The sequence below is a fragment of the Natrix helvetica genome (assembly GCF_964273705.1).
Source record: "Natrix helvetica genome assembly, chromosome: 8".
NCBI lineage: Eukaryota > Metazoa > Chordata > Lepidosauria > Squamata > Natricidae > Natrix > Natrix helvetica.
In genome coordinates this window covers 18,561,811-18,584,155 of record NC_138559.1, presented here as the reverse complement: position 1 = coordinate 18,584,155, position 22,345 = coordinate 18,561,811, and the positions used below count along the sequence as shown (strand labels likewise).

At 44.6% G+C, this 22,345-nt stretch overlaps 1 protein-coding gene across 1 annotated transcript in view; it reads right to left on the bottom strand.

Moving 5' to 3' along the window:
• Positions 1–22,345, bottom strand: part of DCPS (decapping enzyme, scavenger) — a 63,507-nt gene that overhangs the window by 13,703 nt on the left and 27,459 nt on the right. Inside the window, exon 3 of the mRNA XM_081961321.1 lies at positions 10,544–10,689. Coding sequence (XP_081817447.1) covers positions 10,544–10,689 — 146 coding nt within the window. The remainder of the gene's footprint in view (positions 1–10,543; positions 10,690–22,345) is intronic.

Genomic DNA, 22,345 nt, shown 5'->3' with positions numbered 1-22,345 from the left:
ATATCCATCTCATCCTAGGTACCCTTTTTTTTTTTGAACTATTACCATCTGGCAGACGGTACAGGATAATAAAGACAAGGACAAATAGGCTGAAAAACAGCTTCTATCCCGGGGCAGTAGCTGTATGGAATTCTACTGTACAGTGCAATATTAATGCAATATCGGGTTTTCAATTTCAATTATATAGCATGTGAAGGATGTGTGCTTTTGTTTGTGTTTCTTTTTTTATAGTTATAATGTACACTGAAGAAGGCATTTAATTTTGTTGTACGATGTGCAATGACAATAAAGTAAAGTAACATCTGCAAGGAAACAAGCAAGCTCAGAGAATACCAAGGATGCCACAATCCTTCTCCTTCTTCTCCTACTTTCCCTCCCCTCCTTCTCCACTCCACAATCCCTATTCCCTTCTAGCACTAATGATGTTACCTAGTTTGAGTAATGAAATCGCCGCAAGAAAGCAAGAAAGCTCAGAGAGCACCAAGGATCCCCTCACGTCAACCGAGTCAACAGCCAACTCGCTGTGGTCAACTCACCACCATCAACTCGTCACAGCCAACCAACTGCAACTAACTCACCAGAGCCAACTCGCCGCGGGACAACTTGCCACGGCCTACTCGACACGGCCGTGGGATAATTAAGCAATTCAATTTAATTATTTAAAATAAATTTTAAAATATTTTGATTTTTGTCCTTCACATTTTATTCCCACCCTCCTTTTGCATCCCTTCTTGAATGATCCTATCCCGCCATTTCTTTGATATTAGTGCAACTCTAACATCCCGCGGTGAGTTGTCCCGTGGCAATTTGGCCGTGGTGGGTCGGCCGTGGCCAGGTGGCTGCGACGAACCTGAGCTACAAATATTCTCCTTCATCTAAATGTCCGCCAATTTTTAATCGCTCGACTGTCGTCTGCCGGTAATCTGGATTTTTACATCCCAGAGAAGGGGCAGAGCGGCAACTGCAGATATTTATAATTAGAACTTGATTAAAGGAAACAGAATTATTTACTCTAACCCAGTGCTTCTCAATTATTTTCTGTCATGCCCCCCCTAGGAAGAAGAAAACATTTCGCGCGCCCCGCGCAACTGTAAATAGTATCATTTGTCTATAAAATTGTTATAAGTACACCTCTGCATAACACTGTATCCTTATTAACGTATAAGAGAATAAAAAAAGAAAGAAATGTGGATCAATTTACAACTAAGAATAGCTTTATTAACTGTAGCAGAAAAGATTTAAAGGACCACAGGATTTAAAGGAACACAATATTAAAAAAAACTTTAACCTGCAAAGCAAAAATATATAAAATAATTTGAGCTGAGCCCACCTTTACGGAGCCTCGCGCCCCCCCTGGGGGGCCCGCCCCACTATTTGAGAAGCACTGCCCTAAGTGGAAATTTCCCCAATGGGATTTTCTCATGTATTTTGCCAGGAAATGTACATAGGGCAGGCTCAAAAGCCATCCCCCCTCCTAACCATACCGATGGGCTCTGAATCCAATGGCAGTGTCGGTTTTGCTCTACGAATTCATGTGGAGCTAACCCTAACCCTAAGTGGAATTTTCCCCAATGGGATTTTCCCATGTATTTTGCCAGGAAATGTACATAAGGCAGGCTCAAAAGGCGTCCCCCCTCCTAACCATACCGATGGGCTCTGAATCCAATGGCAGTGTCGGTTTTGCTCTGTGAATTTATGTGGAGCTAACCCTAACCCTAAGTGGAATTTTCCCCAATGGGATTTTCCCATGTATTTTGCCAGGAAATGTGCATAAGGCAGGCTCAAAAGCCATCCCCGCTCCTAACCATACCGATGGCCTCTGAATCCAATGGCAGTGTCGGTTTTGCTCTACGAATTCATGGGGAACTAACCCTAACCCTAAGTGGAATTTTCCCCAATGGGATTTTCCCATGTATTTTGCCAGGAAATGTACATAAGGCAGGCTCAAAAGGCGTCCCCCCTCCTAACCATACCGATGGGCTCTGAATCCAATGGCAGTGTCGGTTTTGCTCTACGAATTCATGGGGAGCTAACCCTAACCCTTAGTGGAATTTTCCCCAATGGGATCTTCCCATGTATTTTGCCAGGAAATGTACATAAGGCAGGCTCAAAAGGCGTCCCCCCTCCTAACCATACCGATGGGCTCTGAATCCAATGGCAGTGTCAGTTTTGCTCTATGAATTCATGGGGAGCTAACCCTAACCCTAAGTGGAATTTTCCCCAATGGGATCTTCCCATGTATTTTGCCAGGAAATGTACATAAGGCAGGCTCAAAAGGCGTCCCCCCTCCTAACCATACCGATGGGCTCTGAATCCAATGGCAGTGTCAGTTTTGCTCTGTGAATTCATGTGGAGCTAACCCTAACCCTAAGTGGAATTTTCCCCAATGGGATCTTCCCATGTATTTTGCCAGGAAATGTACATAAGGCCGGCTCAAAAGGCGTTCCCCCTCCTAACCATACCGATGGCCTCTGAATCCAATGGCAGTGTCGGTTTTGCTCTGTGAATTCATGGGGAGCTAACCCTAACCCTAAGTGGAATTTTCCCCAATGGGATCTTCCCATGTATTTTGCCTGGAAATGTACATAAGGCAGGCTCAAAAGGCGTCCCGCCTCCTAACCATACCAATGGGCTCTGAATCCAATGGCACTGTCGGTTTTGCTCTACGAATTCATGGGGAGCTAACCCTTACCCTAATCCTAAGTGGAATTTTCCCCAATGGGATTTTCCCATGTATTTTGCCAGGAAATGTACATAAGGCCGGCTCAAAAGGCGTTCCCCCTCCTAACCATACCGATGGCCTCTGAATCCAATGGCAGTGTCGGTTTTGCTCTACGAATTCATGGGGAGCTAACCCTAACCCTTAGTGGAATTTTCCCCAATGGGATTTTCCCATGTATTTTGCCAGGAAATGTACATAAGGCAGGCTCAAAAGGCGTCCCGCCTCCTAACCATACCAATGGGCTCTGAATCCAATGGCACTGTCGGTTTTGCTCTACGAATTCATGGGGAGCTAACCCTTACCCTAATCCTAAGTGGAATTTTCCCCAATGGGATTTTCCCATGTATTTTGCCTGGAAATGTACATAAGGCAGGCTCAAAAGGCGTCCCCTCTCCTAACCATACCGATGGCCTCTGAATCCAATGGCAGTGTCGGTTTTGCTCTACGAATTCATGGGGAGCTAACCCTAACCCTTAGTGGAATTTTCCCCAATGGGATTTTCCCATGTATTTTGCCAGGAAATGTACGTAAGGCTGGCTCAAAAGGCGTCCCCCCTCCTAACCATACCGATGGGCTCTGAATCCAATGGCAGTGTCGGTTTTACTCTGTGAATTCATGGTGAGCTAACCCTTACCCTAAGTGGAATTTTCCCCAATGGGATTTTCCCATGTATTTTGCCAGGAAATGTACATAAGGCAGGCTCAAAAGGCATCCACCCTCCTAACCATACCGATGGCCTCTGAATCCAATGGCAGTGTTGGTTTTGCTCTACGAATTCATGGGGAGCTAACCCTAACCCTAAGTGGAATTTTCCCCAATGGGATTTTCCCATGTATTTTGCCAGGAAATGTACATAAGGCAGGCTCAAAAGGCGTCCCCCCTCCTAACCATACCGATGGCCTCTGAATCCAATGGCAGTGTCGGTTTTGCTCTACGAATTCATGGGGAGCTAACCCTAACCCTTAGTGGAATTTTCCCCAATGGGATTTTCCCATGTATTTTGCCAGGAAATGTACGTAAGGCAGGCTCAAAAGGCGTCCCCCCTCCTAACCATACCGATGGGCTCTGAATCCAATGGCAGTGTCGGTTTTGCTCTGTGAATTCATGTGGAGCTAACCTTAACCCTAAGTGGAATTTTCCCCAATGGGATTTTCCCATGTATTTTGCCAGGAAATGTACATAAGGCCGGCTCAAAAGGCATTCCCCCTCCTAACCATACCGATGGCCTCTGAATCCAATGGCAGTGTCGGTTTTGCTCTACGAATTCATGGGGAGCTAACCCTAACCCTTAGTGGAATTTTCCCCAATGGGATTTTCCCATGTATTTTGCCAGGAAATGTACATAAGGCAGGCTCAAAAGGCGTCCCGCCTCCTAACCATACCAATGGGCTCTGAATCCAATGGCACTGTCGGTTTTGCTCTACGAATTCATGGGGAGCTAACCCTTACCCTAATCCTAAGTGGAATTTTCCCCAATGGGATTTTCCCATGTATTTTGCCAGGAAATGTACATAAGGCAGGCTCAAAAGGCGTCCCCCCTCCTAACCATACCGATGGCCTCTGAATCCAATGGCAGTGTCGGTTTTGCTCTACGAATTCATGGGGAGCTAACCCTAACCCTTAGTGGAATTTTCCCCAATGGGATTTTCCCATGTATTTTGCCAGGAAATGTACGTAAGGCAGGCTCAAAAGGCGTCCCGCCTCCTAACCATACCAATGGGCTCTGAATCCAATGGCACTGTCGGTTTTGCTCTACGAATTCATGGGGAGCTAACCCTTACCCTAATCCTAAGTGGAATTTTCCCCAATGGGATTTTCCCATGTATTTTGCCTGGAAATGTACATAAGGCAGGCTCAAAAGGCGTCCCCCCTCCTAACCATACCGATGGCCTCTGAATCCAATGGCAGTGTCGGTTTTGCTCTACGAATTCATGGGGAGCTAACCCTAACCCTTAGTGGAATTTTCCCCAATGGGATTTTCCCATGTATTTTGCCAGGAAATGTACGTAAGGCTGGCTCAAAAGGCGTCCCCCCTCCTAACCATACCGATGGGCTCTGAATCCAATGGCAGTGTCGGTTTTACTCTGTGAATTCATGGGGAGCTAACCCTTACCCTAAGTGGAATTTTCCCCAATGGGATTTTCCCATGTATTTTGCCAGGAAATGTACATAAGGCAGGCTCAAAAGGCATCCACCCTCCTAACCATACCGATGGCCTCTGAATCCAATGGCAGTGTTGGTTTTGCTCTACGAATTCATGGGGAGCTAACCCTAACCCTAAGTGGAATTTTCCCCAATGGGATTTTCCCATGTATTTTGCCAGGAAATGTACATAAGGCAGGCTCAAAAGGCGTCCCCCCTCCTAACCATACCGATGGCCTCTGAATCCAATGGCAGTGTCGGTTTTGCTCTACGAATTCATGGGGAGCTAACCCTAACCCTTAGTGGAATTTTCCCCAATGGGATTTTCCCATGTATTTTGCCAGGAAATGTACGTAAGGCAGGCTCAAAAGGCGTCCCCCCTCCTAACCATACCGATGGGCTCTGAATCCAATGGCAGTGTCGGTTTTACTCTGTGAATTCATGGGGAGCTAACCCTTACCCTAAGTGGAATTTTCCCCAATGGGATTTTCCCATGTATTTTGCCAGGAAATGTACATAAGGCAGGCTCAAAAGGCATCCACCCTCCTAACCATACCGATGGCCTCTGAATCCAATGGCAGTGTTGGTTTTGCTCTACGAATTCATGGGGAGCTAACCCTAACCCTAAGTGGAATTTTCCCCAATGGGATTTTCCCATGTATTTTGCCAGGAAATGTACATAAGGCAGGCTCAAAAGGCGTCCCCCCTCCTAACCATACCGATGGCCTCTGAATCCAATGGCAGTGTCGGTTTTGCTCTACGAATTCATGGGGAGCTAACCCTAACCCTTAGTGGAATTTTCCCCAATGGGATTTTCCCATGTATTTTGCCAGGAAATGTACGTAAGGCCGGCTCAAAAGGCGTCCCCCCTCCTAACCATACCGATGGGCTCTGAATCCAATGGCAGTGTCAGTTTTACTCTGTGAATTCATGGGGAGCTAACCCTTACCCTAAGTGGAATTTTCCCCAATGGGATTTTCCCATGTATTTTGCCAGGAAATGTACATAAGGCAGGCTCAAAAGGCATCCACCCTCCTAACCATACCGATGGCCTCTGAATCCAATGGCAGTGTTGTTTTTGCTCTACGAATTCATGGGGAGCTAACCCTAACCCTAAGTGGGATTTTCCCATGTATTTTGCCAGGAAATGTACATAAGGCAGGCTCAAAAGGCGTCCCCCCTCCTAACCATACCGATGGGCTCTGAATCCAATGGCAGTGTCGGTTTTGCTCTGTGAATTCATGTGGAGCTAACCTTAACCCTAAGTGGAATTTTCCCCAATGGGATTTTCCCATGTATTTTGCCAGGAAATGTACATAAGGCAGGCTCAAAAGGCGTCCCCCCCTCCTAACCATACCGATGGGCTCTGAATCCAATGGCAGTGTCGGTTTTACTCTGTGAATTCATGGGGAGCTAACCTTAACCCTAAGTGGAATTTTCCCCAATGGGATTTTCCCATGTATTTTGCCAGGAAATGTACATAAGGCAGGCTCAAAAGGCGTCCCCCCTCCTAACCATACCGATGGGCTCTGAATCCAATGGCAGTGTCGGTTTTGCTCTGTGAATTCATGTGGAGCTAACCTTAACCCTAAGTGGAATTTTCCCCAATGGGATTTTCCCATGTATTTTGCCAGGAAATGTACATAAGGCAGGCTCAAAAGGCGTCCCCCCCTCCTAACCATACCGATGGGCTCTGAATCCAATGGCAGTGTCGGTTTTACTCTGTGAATTCATGGGGAGCTAACCCTTACCCTAAGTCAGTGCTTCTCAATTATTTCCTGTCATGCCCCCCCTAGGAAGAAGAAAACATTTCGCGCGCCCCGCGCAACTGTAAATAGTATCATTTGTCTATAAAATTGTTATAAGTACACCTCTGCATAACACTGTATCCTTATTAACGTATAAGAGAATAAAAAAAGAAAGAAATGTGGATCAATTTACAACAAAGAATAGCTTTATTAACTGTAGCAGAAAAGATTTAAAGGAGCACAGGATTTAAAGGAACACAATATTAAGGAAAACTTTAACCTGCAAAACAAAAATATATAAAATAATTTGAGCTGAGCCCCCCTTTACGGAGCCTCGCGCCCCCCCTGGGGGGCCCGCCCCACTATTTGAGAAGCACTGCTCTAACCCTACAACCTAAGGGAGCAGCTAAATCAAATCTCAGGGCATTATAGAGGTCTTTGAAAGCAGGCTGTTTTTTTTTTTTACCCAGGATGACTGCATCCTTTTTGAAGGAAAAAAATCGTCTCCCTAGGAGAAGCTCTGAGTGAAGGGGATAGGCCTTAGATCCCTTGTATCAAGTAACCCATAGTTGAATATTGTCTGTATGGCTGAAAAAGCAGACGGTGGCAGGGGGCTTCTGAAATAGGCTAAGAAAGAAACCTGCATGGCTGAAGTTAAAGATAGCCAGCAGGAGGTGAGGGAAATACAGCAGCAATTGCCAAGCACAACGTGACACTAGTTAGATAACGTTATTTTTGTCCAGCGCTTGCTAAACAGATCGAGCCCCTATCAATTATCCTGCCACCTAAAATGCGAGGTTCTTCATCGAAACCTCTTGCCCTAGTAGTATCTAATTAATTAAACAGAACGTCTGGTGGTATTTCCAAAACAATCTCTCTCTCTCTCTCTCTCTCACTTTGAGCCATCTCATTCATCCCCGTTGATGCATTTTTAAAAATAAAAGAGAGGATAGCAAAGCACTTGCAAGGAGAGGAAAAGGCCAGCTGGTCATTAGAATGCTCCCATGCGAAGCCTGGGTAATAAGGACCTGCCCAGGTTCATACGCCATAAACGTAATTACTCCCTAATTGAACGTCCATATTCAAGATTGGTGCAACAAAGCAGATTCCCTACTACAAACATCTCTAGTGAAGAAGCCACATTAAATTGGGGGGGGGGGGGGGGAGGAGAGGGTAAGTCTCATCTCCGTAGCTCTAGAGGACCAAATAACCCCAGCTCTCCCCATAAAGCACAAAAGGAAATGTCCTTTCCTTAAGGTCCTTAAAAAGGTAAAGGTTCCCTTCGCACATCTGTGCTAGTCATCCCTGATTCTAGGGAGCGGTGCTCATCTCCGCTTCAAAGCCAAAGAGCCAGCGCTGTCCGAAGACGTCTCCATGGTCATGTGGCCGGCATGACTAAACGCTGAAGGTGCACGGAATGCTGTCACCTTCCCATCAAAGGTGGCCCCTATTTTTCTTACTTGCACTTTTACGTGCTTTTGAAATGCTAGGTTGGCAGAAGCTGGGACAAATAACAGGAGCTCTCTCCGTTATGCTGCGCTAGGGATTTGAACCGCCCAACTGCCGACCTTACTGATCGACAAGCTCAGCATCCTAGCCACTGAGCCACCGCATTCCTTAATGTCCTTAGTCCTCTTCCAATATCAAAACATTGTTAAAGATCCATTTCATCCTGAGCACCCTTTTTTTCCTCCAAATATTACCATCTGGCAGACAGTACAGGATAATAAAAAACAAGGACAAATAGACTGAAAAAACAGCTTCTATCCCAGAGCAGTAACTATATTGGATTCTACAGTATAGTGCAATATTAATGCAATATCAGGGGTTTTCAATTCAATTGTATAGAATGTGAAGGATGTGTGTGTTTTATTTTTGTAGTTATAATGTACACTGCAGATGGCAATTAATTTCGTTGTACAATGCAATGACAATAAAGTAAACAAAATAAACTCCAGAATAACAATCCTTTTTTTTTCCATATCTGGGAGTGAATTTAATTAAACCAAACAGTGCTGCTTCTTCTGTAATATTGCACTCTAAGCATGTGTAAGGTGAGATCCAACTCTTGTTACTCCTACTTCTCCTTGCAATTTCTATTTTCATTTCTTTGGTCCCTACTGTGTTTCCCTGAAATTACGATATGTCCTGATAATAAGGCCATGCGACATTTTTCGGGTGGGCAAAAATATAAGCCCTCCCCCGCAAGTAAGCCCCCTGGACAACCCTCCACCTCCGGCCAGGCAGAGCGCCGCTCAACAACCTAGCGGTATCCCAAAGGTGCCAAGCCGCGGGAACTGGGGGGGGGAGGCAAAGGTGATCGCGTTGCTTGGCGCCTTCGGGATACCGCTAGGTTGGTGAGCAGCTCTGTGCCCGGCTGAAGAGGGAGGGTTGCTGGGTGGCTGCTCTCTTGCGAGCGGGCTCCCAAAGAGCCGGGCACAGCCTCATGGGCGAATGGCTGTGTTGCACTGTCGCAGCAGCGCAACACAACAGTCATGAAGTGGCCACGCTCACGAGCAGCCACCCAGCAAACCCACTTTCCAGCCAGGCACAGCGCCATTCACTGACCTAGGGGTATTGCCAAGCCGCGTGAGCATCTGTTTGCCGCGGCCTGGCTCCCGCAGTTGGGCGATACCCCTAGGTCAGTGAATGGCGCTGTGCCTGGCTGGAAAGGGGGTTTGCCGGGTGGCTGCTCGTGAGCGTGGTCGCTTCATGGCTGTTGTGTTACGCTGCTGCAACAGCGCAACACAGCCATAGGCCCCTGAGGCTGTGCCCGGCTCTTTGGGAGCCCACTCGCAAGAGAGCAGCTGCCCGGCAACCCCAAAACAATAAACCCTCCCCTCATAATAAGACCCAAGCCATATTTTGTGAGTAAAAAGAAAATAAGCCCCTGTCTTATTTTCAGGGAAACACGGTGTTACTTCCTTATCTTTATGCTGTTGAGTAGCATGCCAGGAACCACACCTTGCAAAATACCTAAGGAGCCAGAACAATAGGCCAAATTAGGACACAAATTACCATAACCAACAGGAAATTTGAAAGAATAATCATGTTACTCCCAGTATAATGTTAACATTGTTCTCTCGCACGGCATTAAGCATTTACAAGTCAATACATCTTCTAGAATGGCTTCACTTGCACACAGCTTGAGGGCCTCAATTCATACATGACTGTTCCAGGGATGAAAATTAGTTTTGGGGCTGGAAAACGAGCCTGGTGTTGTCAAAATAAACACGGAAACCCATCACCCGACTATTTCTCATTCAATATCTGCCAGTGATGTCATAGCTAGCGGAGAGGCCACAGAGGTGACGTCCTGGGAAAAAAGCCAAGCTCTCCTGCATATCGAATGCTGCAAGAAGCAGAATGAAATTACATCCAAGGGCAACAACGCCACAAAAAAGCCAAACCATTGCTAAAACTTGTTTGGTACGAACAATTATTCCTTTGAATCACAAAGCCGTTCGGAAAAGACAAAATCGGGAAAGAAAAGGGCTTTCCGTTGACATCAAAGTTCCTTTTATGTTTCCAAAAAAAAATGCCGTTCAAAGATGTCTGTCACCTCCCTCCCGAGTTGGAATTCCAGTTTCAGATTCCTGAATAACAGTTACCCAATTATCTGAGTAAAGAATTGTTTTTGAACTTGTGCTGAGATACAGGTGGAACTTAACAGGACTGAGCAGCCAAAATCAGCAGGACGACTAACTTACAGCAAAGTAACGCAGAAAAGCGTCTCTCTTTATCTACTCTTCAGCAATGATCTGGATTTCTGCGGTTCAGATCAGAGAACTTTAGGTAACTGGGAGCAACGTTTAGGAGGCAAGAATCCTTAGCGCCCCTCAAGACTTTGGGGTGCGCCTGGATTACCACTTTGGACCAAAGCCACGTTCTTTTTCGACAGCACATTCGTAACAAGGAATGACCTTTGTACCTGAATGCTGATGCTCTGTGATTCGATAAAGGGCAGAGTGATGGTCTTATAATCCTCTCCCGTCTCCTGGATGAGATACACGGACCGAGACAAGTATTTTTGAAGATGTTTTTCGGTTGCTGGGAACACCACCGTTGTTTTTATCTCTGGAAATGTAAGCAGAATGTCATTATCAGAGAAAATGGGAGCCTAAACTGATGCTTTCTTGGTCTTTTGATGATTTCCAGAAACGGCTCATGATAGTGACAGAAGGTTCATTGCATGTTTTATGTAAACGCTTAAACTTGCTTCTCATCGGGTTTCATGCTCGCAAAGGACTCAACAAGTAATTAAGCAGATCACGCAATAAGCAGTAAAAAGCCCCCCGTCCCCCCCCCAAAAACCCTTACAATCTTCCCATCTATACGACGAACAAAAATATTTTTCGGATGGAATAATTGGGTAATACAGATTGTCCCCGACCTATGATCACAACTGAGCTCAAAATTTCCGTTGCTTAAGCCAGATAGTTATTTAAGGGAGTTAGGTTTCATTTTACAACCTTTTTTTGCCACAGTTGTTAAGTGAACCACCACAGTTATGTGAATCAAGTGGTTGTTAACCAAAACTGGCTTCCCCATTGACTTTGTTGGAAGCCAGCTGGGAAGATCGCGTGACTCCAGGACACTGCAAAGTACATGTCAGTTGCCACGGGCCGGAATTTTGATCCCCTGACCAGGGAGATGCTTCAACAGTCGTAAGTGTGAAAACCGGTGGCAAGTTACTTTTTTCAATGCAGTTGTAACTTTGAACAGTCACTAAACGAATGGCTCTAAGTCAAGAAATGCCTGTATTGTTTCAACCTTGGTCCACAGCACAACAGAGAAATGATAGAAAAGTCCAAGGCATTTTACAATAAAATGGCAGAGTTGGAAGGGACCTTGGAGGTCTTCTAGTCCAACCCCCTGCCTAGGCAGGAAACTCTATACCGTTTCAGACAAATGGCTATCCAACATCTTCTTAAAGATTTCCAGTGTTTGGGCATTCACAACTTCTGGAGGCAAGCTGTTCCACTGATTAATTGTTCTCACTGTCAGGTAATTTCTCCTCAGTTCTAAGTTGCCTTACCTCTCCCCTACTCCTACTCTTCCTCTTCCCCTTCCTACCCTCTCTCCTCCTCTTTCTCTCCCTTCCACGCTCTTCTCCTTGCCCCTTTCTTCCTTCCCTCCTCTTCCTCTCCTCCTCTCTTCCTTTTTTTTCTGTTGTTATGGGTATCTCTTTCAAATCTCAATTTACTGTATTTTTTGGACTATAAGATGCACCGGAATATAAAACGCACCAAGATTTTGAAGAGGTGAATTTTTTTAAAAAATGGTTTTTGCACTCTGCATGCCTCCCAAACTCTCTGCATGCCTCGTTTTTGCAAAAAAAAAAGGGGGGGGGGCATGCACAGCTTTGGGAGGCTTGCAAAGTGCTCCTGAGGGCTGGAGAGGGAAAAATGAGCAAAAAAGGCCCATTTTTTGCTCATTTTTCCCTCTCCAGCCCTCAGGAGCACTTTGCAAGCCTCCCAAACCCTCTGCACGTCCATTTTGCAAAGGGGTTGGGGTTTCGGTAGGCCAAAAATGCTGTATTCAATGTATAAGACACACCCAGATTTTCACCCTCTTTTTTTGGGGGGGGGGGGGGAAAGGTGCGTCCTATACTCCAAAAAATACGGTATGTTTCCTTAGGATGGTATTTCCACAAATCCAAATATAGTTTAGTATTTCTTATTCCCTTTCCTTCGTTAATCTATCCTAACTATGTTTTTTCCCTTTATATCTCACGCTTGAATATATACTTGTATATTAGTACTTTCTTTTCTGTTTTCCCCCCAGAAAGTCCAAGGCATTTGGAGGGGGGGGGATTGTCCCTCTTTGTATGTATACACAAATACTTACACATGTTAAACAGTAATTAGGGAAGCACAAATACCAGCAGTGAAGTCAGCAGTGGGGGGCGATGGGGGGGGGGTGGCATAATGGGACTGGTGGAAAAGCAGGTGGGAAGCCAGCAACTGACTGTAAAAATACGATATCCCAAAGAAAGTTTTCTCTCTCCCAGAGGCCAAAGAACACCAGTCATTCAAAACGAATTTTTGCAAGTAGCTCTAAGAAAAATATGGGAAGGGTGTAACCCCATTGCCTTATTTAACTGTTTACTTTTCAGGGACAATTACCAAAGTAAAACAAGATCTAGAATTACCAATGCCTTCCAAGAACTAAGCTCTCAAGTATGAGCCAGGACTTTTTTTTAAAAAAAAAATTAAACATAGGATGCCAAGCAGAGTCCCCCGATGGCCTGGGAGATCAATATATGTAGCAGGTGTCCAAGCTGGATTTACAAAACCTTCGTCTTTTGTTTTGCTTCTGCTGGACTCTGTTCCTGCGACGAAGTTTTCTTGGTGGAGGCCCAAAACCAAGCACTGCAAAGCAAACGGATTGTTGTAATGGAGAGGAGATTAACTATAACAGCAGCAACTGGCTTGGAGCTCTCCTTACTCCAGGAAAGAGGAAATTGGGGCCGTATTGCAAAGCAAAGTTAAAATAAGATAATTGGGGATGACCCTTTGATGTGTTTCACAGATGGATGGGACACACACTGAATCAACTCTGCTGTCAAGAAAAGAAACACAGGTTTGCTGCATTATCCAGGAACTCCCGAACGAATCCGGTCTTGCTGTACTTTTATTACTTTATAACTTTTCTAAGAAGCTTCCACTCTTGTTTTTCTAATGATTGAAACTACTCTTTCTTTCTTTCTTTCTTTCTTTCTTTCTTTCTTTCTTTCTTCTTTCTTTCCTTCTTTTCTTTCTCTCTCTCTCTTTCTTTCCTTCCTTCTTCTTTCTTTCTTCTTTCTTTCTTTCCTTCTTTTTTCTTTCTTTCTTTCTTTCTTTCTTTCTTTCTTTCTTTCTTTCTTTCTTTCTTTCTTTCTTTCTTTCTTCCTTCCTTCCTTCCTTCCTTCCTTCCCTTCTTCTTTCTTTCTTTTTTCTTTCTTTCTTTCTTCCTTCCTTCCTTCCTTCCTTCTTTCTTTCTTTCTTTCTTTCTTCCTTCCTTTCTTCCTCCCTCCCTCCCTTCCTTTCTTCCTCCCTTTCTTTTCTTCTAAGTTAGGGTCAAGCATGGAATGAGACTGAGCACCACTGGCTAATTAAAGCCATTTGTCCTTAAGAGGCATTTCCTCCAACAAACCAAATATGCACTGCTACAGGTAAACCTGCCGATCCCTACTCAAGAGATGCAACGCAAAGGAGTAAGTTGGGTTTTTCATTAGAAACCCATGATGGGCGAGGAAAAGGGGTCGTCACAATGTCAAAAAGATGCTGAGACTCTAGAAAGAATACAGAGAAGAGGAACAACAATGATTAAGGGACTGGAGGGTAAAAGAACAGTTGCTGGAATTGGGTATGTCTAGTTTAATTAAAAGAAGGATCAGGGGTGACATGATAGCAGCCTTCCAATATTTCAGAGGCTGCCACAAAGAAGAGGGAGTCAAGCTATTCTCCAAAGCACCTGAAGGCAGGAGGATAGGAAGCAAAGATGGAAACTAATCAAGGAGAGAAGCAACCTAGAACTAAAGAGAAATGTCCTGATAGTTAGAACAATGAATCAGTGGAAGGACCTTCCTCCAGAAGTTGTGAATGTACCAACACCGGAGGTTTTTAAGAAGATGTTGGACAACCATTTGTCTGAAATAGTACAGGGCAGGGGTGTCAAATTCAAGGCCTGCGGACTGGATCCGGCCCACGGGGTGCTTAAATCCGGCCCACGGGCCAGACTGGAAATATCCAAGGGCTGGCCCACAGTGCCTCTACCGGACAGAACGGGCTGCAGGCATCCTCCCGTGGCCCATTTTTGGCAGGCAGAGTGCTGCTGGAAGCCGGGGAGGGCATAAAAGGGCCATGCAGGGGCCTCGTGCGGCCTGTTTCTGGCCAACAGAGTGCTGCAGGAAGACATGGAAGGTGAAAATGAGGCGCGGGAGGGGGGAGTGCCCCGTTTTGGCCAGTAAAGTGCTGCTTATGACCACAATTAACATGCTCCCTTATGATCATAAACTGAGGGCTATCTGTAATGTTTTTCACTTCACCTTAAAAAAAACTAAAGACTTGAGATTCCCAGGCCATCTTCCGTACCCAGATTCTTCAGTAGTTAAGCTTTCAACTAAGACTGCAAAGTTTTCACATTTTAAAATGTTGCCCTCATCGGTGAAGACGAGGCTCTCAAGCTTTGGTCAGCAAAACTACAATATTCAGAATCCTTATTTGCTTTTTGTTTTTACTCTCAATTTTACACACAATATATACCTTTTATGATGCTTATTTACTTCTGTTGCAATTCGAATTCACCACCTACCTCTCCCCCTGCAGCTTGCTCTGAAATTCCCCACCCCCACCCCTGCAAAATAACTTGCTTTTTCATTTAATGGACTTCAGAAGGTTGCCTTGTGCTTAATGAAACACAGCTAATATTCCCAGCTCACAAACTACCAGGCTTACTCCAGTCAATCCTTACATAAATCATTGGATGTCTTAACTTCCACAGCTGTGTGCTATTAGAATCAGATGGAGACTGAAACCACAATTGCACATCTAAGAGAAAAGTTCTGCTGAGTGTGGGGAAAAAAGGGGGATGTAAGGAAGTCAAGCTGTTCCTTGACATACTACAATGGTGCTCACACAGCGTGCAAAGGCATGGTTCACCATGGTTTATACTTCCAAGCAAAGCTGGCTTGCTTCATAAAATACACTAAATATAAGCCACACATTGGCTGGATTTAGCCAATGCCTTAAGCCACAAGCACAAAAATCACATTGTTGTTGTTAGTTGAATAAAGAAATTGAATAAAGAAATTGAATAAAGTTGCAAAGTTGTGTCTGACCCATCACGACCCCATGGACAACGTTCCTCCAGGCCTTCCTGTCTTCTACCATCCCTCGGAGTCCATTTAAGCTCACGCCGACAGCTTTGGTGACTCCATCCAGCCACCTCCTTCTCTGTCATCTCCTCCTTCTTTTGCCCTCAATCGTTCCAAGCATGAGACTTTTCTCCAGGGAGTCCTTCCTTCTCATTAGGTGGCCAAAGTATTCGAGTTTCATCTTCAGGATCTGGCCTTCTAAAGAGCAATCAGGGTTGATCTCCTCTAGGACTAACCGGTTTGATCGCCTTGCAGTCCAACCGACTAGCAGGAGTTTTCTCCAGCACCATAGTTCAAAGGCCTCCATTCTTCGGCGCTCAGCCTTTCTTATGGTCCAGCTTTCACAGCCATCCATTGCAACTGGGGAAATCACATTTTAGTTTGGCATACCAGATGAATTCAGCCCAATTTGACTTTCTAACACCCTACGAGGCAGGCTACACAAAGCAGGATGATAGATGTATTAATTACATCATATGTAGTAATTATATTGCTGGACTTCTCTGGAAGGATCTGTCTGCATTCATGGAAACAGAACATAGGACCTTAAAGAGATTTCCACGTATTTGATAGTTATTGGAAGACACCATCTTTCATTCAAGTTGGGTCTGTACATTTGCTAACCCATGATTTAAGCCACATTTTGCTGAATAAGCAACCACTGCCAGGCTCAGTACTTTGGTTAAGAACCCAGTCGCTATGGTTGATGATTCACATAGCTGGGTATAAATCCAGATATTGTGGCTTGTTCAGCAAACCACAGCTGTAGAACAAATCTAGCTTGGCGTCTATGGAGATTCTCAGTCATGATTGTCCCCAAAGTGCTTTTTCAAGAGGCAAAGTGGATTTAAGACGTTTCGCTTCTCATCGAAGAAGCTTCTTCAGCTCTGAAGAGAAGTGAAACATCTTCAAAAGAAAACCAGAAAGTCCAGTTGCTTCTTGAAAATGCACTTTGGGACAATGTACCTTAGCAATAGGGATACTGTGTTCCACCCGAGGATTCACTACTCAAGGGATCTTTCCCAGCTCTTCTCCACATCTCTGTCCTAAAGGTTTATATCGTTATGGTCAGATTACTGAAGATAAGCACTGTGGCTAAATCTATCTAGTAAGGTTTAGCAGAGGTGGGATTCAAATTGGTATCAAGTCAATTGAGGTGCATCTCATGAAGAGAAGCAGAAAAAGAGAAGAACCAGGATGCGTCTCCCTTTGACTGTGGTGCAGTCTCATTAAATGGCACACAATTTTGTCTATTAACGAAATATTGCAGGATCCAATCCAATAAATAAATAAATAAATAAATAAATAATAAGTAATACAGCCCAGGTTCGATTCCCAGTAAGGGTATGGCTAGCTGATGAAAGCTAAATAGCTTGAAATAGATCTATACTCGTCTCCCTTTATTTATTTATCAGCACAAATGCAACACAAACGTAACAAAGGCAACAGAAAAGATGGTTTTCTGCCTGGATGGTCTCCTGGAGTGAGCCGAAAGACAGAAAAGGGAAACAGTGTGCTCCCTCCCATATTTGGGCATACCAGGGGTTGTGACACCATACATACATACATACAAATACATACATACATACATATAATGCAAGTATATATATAAGCCAACCAATTGCTCCCGAGTCTAGCTTCCTCGGCTATCGGTACTTGTATGACATTATTTTCCTGTAGTTCAGGCACAATTTATCACCCTCACCGATGATGATGATAATCAGCTAAGGTTTGGCAACCCATTCACCCCTAAGGTTTAGCATCCCATTCACTAAGCCATTAATCCTTTGGAATCAAGTCCAATGGTAAGGCAATACGTTTGATTCCTTGACAACCTCGGCTCAGAGGTCGCCCATATTTCAGGAGGAAGGGAAGAGATGACGGTGGAGCCCACAAATCTTCTTGGCAGCAAAGCCTTTGTTTATTTATTTATTTTTACGGTTTCCTCGAGTTTTCTCCTTGATCTTAAACCAATTCCGTTGCATTTATTGGGTACAACGACAATAAAGAATATGCTATACTATACCAGTCTGACCCTGCAGTTAAAGAAGTGAACCTGGCTCCTTAAAGAATATAAAGGAATTTATTTTGAAATGCGGTGGAAAAAAAAAAGGCAATGAGTGTATGTGGGTGAAGCTCTATATATACGGGTGGTCCTTGAGTTACGACCACAATTAGGTTGTTCAGTGAAACATCCGTTAAGTGAGTTTTGTCCCACTTTACGACTTTTCTTGCCGCAGTTGTTAGGTGAACCATTGCATTTGGTAGGTTAGTGACATGGTCGCAAAGTGAATCCGGCTTCCCCATTGACAGAAGGTTGCAAAAGGGGATCCTTTCCAAGGATTCAGCTTGCATGTTAATAAGACTATTGCTTTAGTCTTCGGAAAGAATACTGTTATCTTAAAAAGATTTTAAAAAAATCCCTACCAGAGAGCAAAGCAAAAATGTAATTCATATGGTTTAAAAAGCTCAGTTTTTAAACACAGTCTGGCATCATGGCTCCATAGAATAATATTGATCAGTCTTTCCATTATGTGGACAGAGAGCTAGTCATAAGTAGAGAATAAACCTGAGACATCCCTTTGGGGTTCAGCCGTGTTGGCCACATGACCATGGAGACCTCTTCGGACAGTGCTGCCTCTTCAGCTAAGAAATTGAGAAGAGCATCACCCCCTAGAGCCCATTGTATCAACATGCATATGCAGGAGGAACCTTTACTTTTGAAGGCTTTTCTAACTGGGTCTCTTTTGGAGGTGCTGAGAGATTATTTTTATTTTATTCGATCTGACATCAGCTGTAGGAGATGACCAAAGGAGGGATCAAGGACATCACTGGTCTCGAGTGCGCCCACAAGAAATCTAAGTCCAGCCCACCTTGAATTCCATTGTCTCTTATCTCCTGCAAGCTGGCTTTGACCATGAATAGTTCAGATTCTGGTAGAGAGCGTAGGCTTGCAGTAAACCTATGTTCAGTTGAACTGCTCCGGCGCCTGATTTCCTGCAAGTTATATCAGCTTTCCTTTGCTTTACAGACTGCAAAGGTCATACCGTGTGAGGATTATTCGTTGCCATCTGTAACGGTATGTGAAAATGACCTTGCGAGGCAGGGAGAAAGCAATGGCGAGGGGAATGGCCAGATAAGAGGCAGCCGAGTCCACAGTAAGAATGGCAGTAGCAAATGTCTCAGAGGACAGATCCTTGGGCTGCGAAGGCGAAGGGAAGAAGTCGATTTTCAGACTTGCAAAATTATGTTAATGTAATCCGTTTGGTAGAAATTAATTTATCTGGTCATGTTTGCACTACCTCACAAGTCTGACACTATTTCCATTACAAATGGTCACTAAACGAGGCAGTCGCTAAAGAGGAACCACCTGTACTGGTCGCCACGATGTAAAAAAGATGTGGAGACTCTAGAAAGAGTGCAGAGAAGAGCAACAAAGATAATTAGGGGACTGGAGACTAAAACATATGAGGAACGGTTGCAGGAACTGGGTATGTTTAGCTTAAGAAAAAGAAGGACTAGGGGAGACATGATAGCAGTCTTCCGATATCTCAGGGGTTGCCACAAAGAAGAGGGAGTCAAACTATTCTCCAAGGCACCTGAGGGTAGAACAAGAAGCAATGGGTGGAAACTAATCAAGGAGAGAAGCAACTTAGAACTGAGGAGAAACTTCCTGACAGTTAGAACAATTAATCAGTGGAACAGAAGTTGCCTCTAGAAGTTGTGAATGCCCCAACACTGGAAATCTTTAAGATGTTGGATAGCTATTTGTCTGAAACGGTATAGGGTTTCCTGCCTAGGCAGGGGGTTGGACTAGAAGACCTCCAAGGTCCCTTCCAACTCTACTATTGTATTGTATTGTGTATTGTATTGTACACACAAAGGGTAGATAGGCCTCATGAAGGTAGAGAGGTAGCCTGAAAGCTGCTATGAGGATGCATTTGCTTCTGTAACTCCCCGGCTCAACTGTTTATTTCCCCAAAGGAAAATTGGCATTATGGACACCACAAACTCTGTGCAAGGAAGGTTATGGCTCCAGGTTGCTGGATGTGTAATTTATCTCAGCAAGGGACAAGAATAGCGCACAACGGTATGGGAGGTTCTCCTGCGGCAAAAGGCAAGGCAGCTTTGTCTTGAGTGTGGTTTTTCCAAGAGTTATCATTAGGCACCCCCGAGATGCCCCAAGATCACTGGTTTACAAGCATGACTCAGTGAGTAGAAGGCAAGGGAGAAAGGGAAGATGTTTTAACAGAGCCGTGTTCAGACAGGAATGTCGTTAGCGAGCCACAGAGTCAGCCAAATCAAACCACAGACAAGGCCAATTACAGCAAAGAGAGACTTTGCAAATCACAGCCAAGGCTTTTCGGCATCCCGGTATTTCTTGGCTAAGATCATGAAAGCTGAAGCTTAATATATCAGATGGGTACCAGGAGAACTGTCCTCGCAAGGCTGCACAGAGATCCTTTATATAAAAAAAAATATTTAAATGAAATCACCACGTTTCACTATATTGGAATTACTGCTTTCTGGAGAGAATAAGAGCTGCTGTGGCACAGTGGTTAGAATGCAGTACTGCAGGCTACTTCTGCTGCCTGCAATTTGGCAGTTCGAATCTCACCAGGCTCAAGGTTGACTCAGCCTTCCATCCTTCCGAGGTTGGTAAAATGAGGACCCAGATTGTTGGGGGCAAAGAGGCTGATTCTGTAAACTGCTTAGAGGGGGTTGTAAAGCACTGTGAAACAGCATATAAGTCTAAGTTCTATTGCTATTCCTTCCTTCCTTCCTTCCTTCCTTCCTTCCTTCCTTCCTTCCCTCCCTCCCTTCTGCAATGGTTAGAATGCAGTACTGCAGGCTAATTCTGCCCACAGTCCGGAGTTCGATCCTGATCGGCTCCAGATTGACTCAGCTTTCCATCCTTCCGAGGTTGGCAAAGTGAGGACCCAGATTGTTGGGGGCAATTGGCTGATTCTGTAAACCACTTAGGGAGGGCTGTAAAGCAATATGAAGCAGTATATAAGTGCTACTGCTATGAATATTTAAGAAAAATAGCTAGGCCGCCTGGTTCTTTGTGATTGGCTATTTAGGAACCAAGTCTGGAGATACAACAGCAATAGTACTTTAGACTTATATACCGCTTTACAGGTAGACATCGACTTACAACAGTTTGTTTAGTGACTGTTCAAGGTTACAGTGGCACTGAAAAAAAAGTGATTTATGACCGCTTTTCACACTTACCGCCATTGCAGCATCCCCACGGACACGCAATCAAAATGCGGACGCTTGTCAACTGGCTCATATCTATGACCGTTGCAGCGTCCAGGTGTCACGCGATCCTCTTTGGTGACCTTCTGACAAGCAAAGTCAATGGGGAAGCCAGATTCACTTAACCGCCGTGTTTCTAACTTAACAACTGCAGCAGTTGTCTTAAAATGGGGCTATAAAGGTTGTAAAGTGGGGCACTTGTCTCATTTAGCAACCGACATTTCGGGTTCAATTGTGGCCATAGGTCGAGGACTACCTGTATATTTCAATTTATACTCCCAAGTCCTCATTCAAGGATTTTGCCAGGATAATGACTTTAGTAAGCGGATGGGGTTTCCATGAGTCTAACAAAACAGACCTGAGTCATTCTGGCTCTTTGACAGCTTAAATCCATTAATTATGTCTCAAGTTAAGAACAGATAATTCTTCCTGACAACTGAATACAAGGCTTTGTCCCGATTGTGCCCATCACAAAAGAATATGGAACCTATTTTGATTTTGGAATCGTCTGGGGCTCTTTTCTTATATGGAAAAAGCAGAGATGCCAACACCATCAACAACTCAGCAGTCATCAAAATCAACCGTCATCAAATTTATTCCTATAAATTCTTGGCATGGAATAAATTCATCATCCAATGAATTTCATGGCTGAGCACAGCTTTGGACAAAATATCTTTGAACCTTTCACGGGTAGTTCTTGACTTACATCCATTCGTTTAGTGACTGTTAGAAGTTACAAAAACGTGTAAAAAATGACTTATGGCTGTTTTTTACACTTAATGACCTTTATGGCATTCCCCTTAGTCACATTAGCTTGGCAACTGGTTCATATTTCTGACAGCTACAGAGTCCCGGGTATGTGTGTGTGTGTGTGTGTGTGTGTGATCTGATCACCTTTGTGACTGTCTGACAAGCAAAGTCAGCGGGGAAGCCAGATTCACTTTACACCTGTGTTACTAGCTTAACAAATGGGATTCATTTAACATCTTTGGCGAGAAAGGTCATAAAATGGAGCAAGACTCACTGAACAACTGTATCTTTTACTGCTATGGTCTGCTAGTGGCCTGCAGACCTGGCAGAAGAGTCGGACAGCAAGGAGGTTGGGGAGGAACGTGGGCTGGTCCTGGAGTCTGGGGAAGGCTCGGATGAGGGCTCTGCGTCAGAGCCGGAGAGGGGGCCAGGGCCATCTGGGATTATGTGCTGCCTCCAAAGCTGGACAGCAGCGAGGCAGAGGAACAGACTCCCCCTCTTCCCAGTCGGCGCATGTGCAGATCTACCAGAAGGCAAGACAGTTAAGACAGAAGGGAGGAGCAAAGGCATGTGAGCCTTTGCAAGAAGCCACTTGGTTCATGCTGGTCAGTTTACCTTCTAAAGCTCCGTTCTGACTCTTTGCTCCATGTAGCCTTGCCAAGGCAATTGCCAATTAAGTCTTTGGCAGCGTTTCAAGGAACATAAAGATGGGTGCTTCTCAGCCTTATCCTGAAAGACTTTGGCAGCCTACTGTAGGACTCTTTACAACTACAACTGGGACTCATGCAGTAGTGGGTTCCGGATCCCATTGCAACTGGTATGGTGTAAAGGGGCTGGGCGTCCAACACATGAATGCGTGCA